The sequence below is a fragment of the Dufourea novaeangliae genome, unplaced genomic scaffold (assembly GCF_001272555.1).
Source record: "Dufourea novaeangliae isolate 0120121106 unplaced genomic scaffold, ASM127255v1 scaffold281, whole genome shotgun sequence".
NCBI classification, from domain to species: Eukaryota; Metazoa; Arthropoda; class Insecta; order Hymenoptera; family Halictidae; genus Dufourea; species Dufourea novaeangliae.
In genome coordinates, this window is record NW_015374162.1 from 3,108 (window position 1) to 8,023 (window position 4,916).

The 4,916-nt window shown below is 34.4% G+C and overlaps 1 protein-coding gene across 1 annotated transcript; it reads right to left on the minus strand.

Annotated features, from left to right (window-relative positions):
- Nucleotides 1-648: 648 nt before the first annotated feature.
- On the minus strand, nucleotides 649-4,451 carry LOC107192010 (oligosaccharyltransferase complex subunit OSTC). Its single transcript, XM_015581185.1, has 4 exons — nucleotides 4,044-4,451; nucleotides 3,892-3,965; nucleotides 3,265-3,482; nucleotides 649-803 (listed from the first exon to the last, which is right to left on the minus strand). Exons 1-4 carry the CDS (start codon nucleotides 4,180-4,182, stop codon nucleotides 785-787), a joined length of 450 nt encoding a protein of 149 aa, XP_015436671.1. The 5' UTR covers nucleotides 4,183-4,451; the 3' UTR covers nucleotides 649-784.
- Between the last annotated feature and the right edge of the window lie 465 nt (nucleotides 4,452-4,916).

A 4,916-nucleotide genomic window follows, 5' to 3' on the forward strand; every position in this document is an offset into this window, starting at 1 on the left:
TGGTGTTCACGAACAGCTCGCAAACTGTTCATGAACAGATTGCGAATCATGTTCGCGAACAGTGTGGACACTTTCGCGATCAGCGAGCAGGTTGCAGCGAACTTGTCAGCGAACACTGTTCACTCATGGGGCCGTAAGTACATCAAAGGGCCTGTTCGCAAGCTCAGAGCGTGTATGGGCGCGTTGTAACACATTCTTGGCAAATTAACGATTACTTTGGTGTCAAGCTTCAATTTGTATTCGATCTGCGACTCGGGAGATATTGAAGAGGAAATAAATTATAATGCGATCATCCATGTTTGTGGGATGCAAGGAACGAATCGTATAAAATAAAACCTCCAAAGAATGTACGCATAGAGGAATACAGCATTAATAGTGATGTGTGTGTACAAAAGTTGATTATTAAATTTATTCAACCAGAAATACTTCTTTGGAAAAATTTTCTCTGCCAGCACCAACGCTCTCCTTTTCTTTCAACACTATTTCCTTTTATTATTCAATATGCAGCTGACGCGAGAAATGAATCTTGTTGAAATTTTTCTAAACTTTAAAATTTACGTCGTTATATACCTACATGAACAGGACCCCCCTTTTCATGTTAATAGGTTTTATAATAAAAGCAATAAAGTAATAAATTTTGTAAGAAAGTTGAAAAGGAAAAAACAATACATATTTATTTGAGAAGTCTTTCATTAGAATTGTATATAGAAATTACATTCCTCTTAATATCCTTAAGATATAGCTGAATAATGTAAATAGTGGAAACATACAATTCTGATTGCATTTATGATTGCAGGTATCCCCTAAAAAAAGAAAAGCATTATTACAATAAATGAAAATACATGTTGTTTTATTATATTTTAATAGTGATGCTATTGAATGTTTTTTTAATTTCATCAACATTTTACTGTTATATGGTACAAGCACCGACGAAGTGTAGAAGTAGACTTAACATCCAATGTAACCTATTATCCAATTACGGCCCATTTTTCTGGGGCGTCGACGCCCCCATCACCATTTTAATGTCACTACCCACTAGAGCTGTGACTTTATAAGATACCCGGGTATACAAAGATTACCCTGGTACGCGGGTATCCATGAGATATGCGAATATATGAAACAGTCGAGAATTTCGATTCGGAAGTCGATCGCAGCCGTGTAGGCATACTGCGTTACTTAGCACTCGCATTACACAGCAAAAATATAACTTACTCATTCTTATAATATAATAATATAATAATATGTATTATTAGTATACATATAGTGATACGTAACGCCGTGTACGCGGGCTGCGATTGAATAATTATAATAACATAATAATATATATACAGTGGAGTCTGTTTATAGCGACATTCAAGGGACGTAGAAATTACGTTGCTGTAAACGAATGTTGTTATAAGCAAAATTAAAATATATATAAAGTAATGTGTATGGGAACCGAACTTAGACAGCAAGTCGGATGCAATATGCGGTCTGCTGTTATAAGCGGTGTCGCAATAACCGGACTCCACTGTATTATTATATGATTATAATTATTATTTCTATTATTGTAATATTATTTTCAGTTTTTCCCAGTTTATTCCGGTCATTGCCGATATCGATCAAAAATGGTCGAAATACGATCGACTCCCGAATCGAGATTCTCGACCATCTCATTATTCGGATATCTCATGTATACCCGAGTACCCGGATATCTCACCGGTACTCGGGTAAAAGCAATAGCCCTACTACCCACCGTTCTCATAACGTAGAAGTCTCAGAAGGTGATAAGTCTACTCCTATACAGAGTGGGGCAATAACTATTACCACCTCAGAGATCTTAGAAACTATATGGTTCACAGAAATATTTGTTTAACCAAAATTGCACAGTACGAAGAGAGCCATTCGATGGCGCTGATAGTATTTTTGCAGATGCAGGTACTTTGGATGTTTCAAGGTCACCTCAATTTTTTTAAATGAATCATACAGTGGACTACATTGATCAAAGGTCACTCGATATATGTAGATAATGTCCACAGTTAAAGGGATATTTAGAAACTTTGCTTTTTTAAGAACCGTGTTTACTTTGAAATCTCACAAGCACCTTTACTTAGAATAAAACAGTATTGCCAATAAATCAGCACAAATTCAGAAACACGGATATCAAGTATAGAATATAATAAATTGTCATATTTCATAGTAAATAGTAGAGGTGTGCGGGTACCCGAAACTACGGGCTCGGTACGGGACAGCGAAATTCGGGCGGGATGGGGCGGGATCCCGATACTCCCAAGACTCAACTCGGGCTTAAGCACGAGCGGGCAGCCTGACTTCTGGACGGCTCGACAAGAAGCGGACGTCATCGATGTCAAAATACTCTATCTCCCAAGTTTTTAATACGGTATTTATCTAAACAGGTATATGGATATATTCAATATTTACAAACGATTTGATAGTAATGAAAATGTAGGTGTATGTAAATGAATAATAAATAATGAGATACAAATTATGATTTAAGAAATGACGGGAATAAAGGTGACAAGACTGACAAGCCTCTCCATATAGCTAGATCTCAGGCTCTCGAGCCGCTGACGTCCGATTCTTGTCGAGCCATCCCGAAATCAGGCTGCCCTCCCGTACTCAAGCCCGAGTTGTACGACTAATACGGGAGTATCGGAATCCCGCCTGAATCTTTTTGTCCCGTCCCGAAGCTCGGGTACCCGCGACTCGGGACGATCCGCACATCCCTAGTAAATAGCAATGTATCCAAAAATGTATAATTTATTTCAAATTGGAAAAACATAAATAAAGTATTTATAAATGCAAGATATATTAAGACAAATATCAAATAAATTAATTTTTTATATAAAACTATGTTTGAACTATAGAACCAATGGGAATAATTGAAGTTAACAAAGCTATGTTAGACATGTAGCATTCATATTATGTAAAGTGTACATTATTGTAAACACAAAATAAAATATTTATCATACATTCTAAATTGAATATTACCTTAACATTTTCTTTAATTAAAAATTTCAAATTTCAACATAATCATGTGTAATCTGTGTAATAAGAATCTTTTGGACCCAAATGTTTTAATACTTGATATAAAATTTTAAAATAAAATCTAATTTGCATGAATGTTTACTAATCTGAAATGTATATACTGAAAGCTCTGGTTATAACATATCAACGTATTGAATATTTAATTTTATTTAGGAATCTCTTATTTTTAAATATACTATGTCTTATATGTTTTATATAAAGTAACGTAAAACTTACGGTAGCTTCATCCTCATAAAAATCCAACAGGTAATAAATGACACAATAACACTGATGAATCCAACACATGTTAAAAGAATCCTATTTAGTTTTGGAGTTGATGGACCATGTGTTTGATCAAATACTATAAAGCCAATTCCACCTAAAGTAAACAGGAAACTAGATGCTAGTCCTTCCATAATATATTGACCATTTACACGATATGGCATAAATGCTACCTATAATAAAGGACGTAAATAATAGTTATAGTACTACGAAACAAATATCAAGTTTATATTTATATCTACTCTAAAAACCAAATAAGACCATAACTGCGAAATGGCGAATTTTGGTCTTGTTTGCGCATATTCCTCTCGGTTACCTTAGTTACCAACGTCTTAAACAATTGAGTATCATTATGCCTCGTGTAGCATCATACATCGAGTGACTGTGAAGTACAAACGTGCCAATTCATAAGTATTCATATCTTGAGAAATACTTCATTATGTCACCCGGTGTATGACAAATTCTATCGTCCATGTTACAGAGAGACCTCTGGTGCTCATCCCAGCTGCGCGAAGCAGTTATGGTCTTATTTGGTTTTTAGAGTAAGTAGCTATTGATTTTATTTCCACTCTGCTTACGTACAGGTCTTGTATGCCCATGTTCATCAGTTGTTGAACCTACACTGGGTGGTTCCACAATTACATCATATATAATACCTTTAACAAAATGATATTTGATAATTTTATGTACATAAACAAATTTATAAGCAAATTTATAAACTGTATAGTTCTAACCTCCTGTTACTAAGAAGTATGATAAAAGTATGAGTGAAAAAACAACCATAGCACTAGGTTTCACAAACCAGGATGGCCTTTTTAATTTTAGATTAGGCACTTCCAAAACTGCAAATGGTAACCGGTATATGTATTGCATGTTGAAAATTTTAAAATATGACGGTACACCATGCGACAACAAACTCGAACTGTTCTATACATCCACGTTTTAAATTTGTTATTTTGTACTACGTGGCAGAGTTGGGCATTGTCTCGATATATACTTATTTAAATAACCATTCGAATAAAAAAATACTTTATCTTTATTCGTTATTCGGTGGTTCAAATAATCCGAGTTGTCTTCATTTGATAAGCAATGAATAAATGTACATATGTTTCTTCTATCAATTTCTTATTATCGCCGTGCCACGAACAATGCGACGCTTTAAAGCAGGTCCACAATCCACATACGTGTAACTAGAGATGGCGTGAACTGCTACTTCTGAATCACGAGTGGTTCAATCACGTTCGTTCCCAATCACGGTGATGTTTCAGTGTTTCGTGATTTTTCGTGCTCGTTTCTGATTGGTGGAGAAATATTTCAACAGCAGTTCTTTGCACGCGTACGCATCGCAGAACAATAACATGTCATTGATGTCATGTATATTTTACATTAACGACATCAAAACAGAAACACGAGATAAATCGTATAAAGTAAAAGAGTAATGAGGAATAACAAAGAATAATGAATAAATTAATAATTATGAATTACAAGCGTAAGTTTAATTTTAAATAACTTTATACTAAATTTTACAAAATATAAATATAACCCTACCTAGTACAAAATAATATAAATACATACAAGCCTCATAAAATGATATAAATACAAAAAAT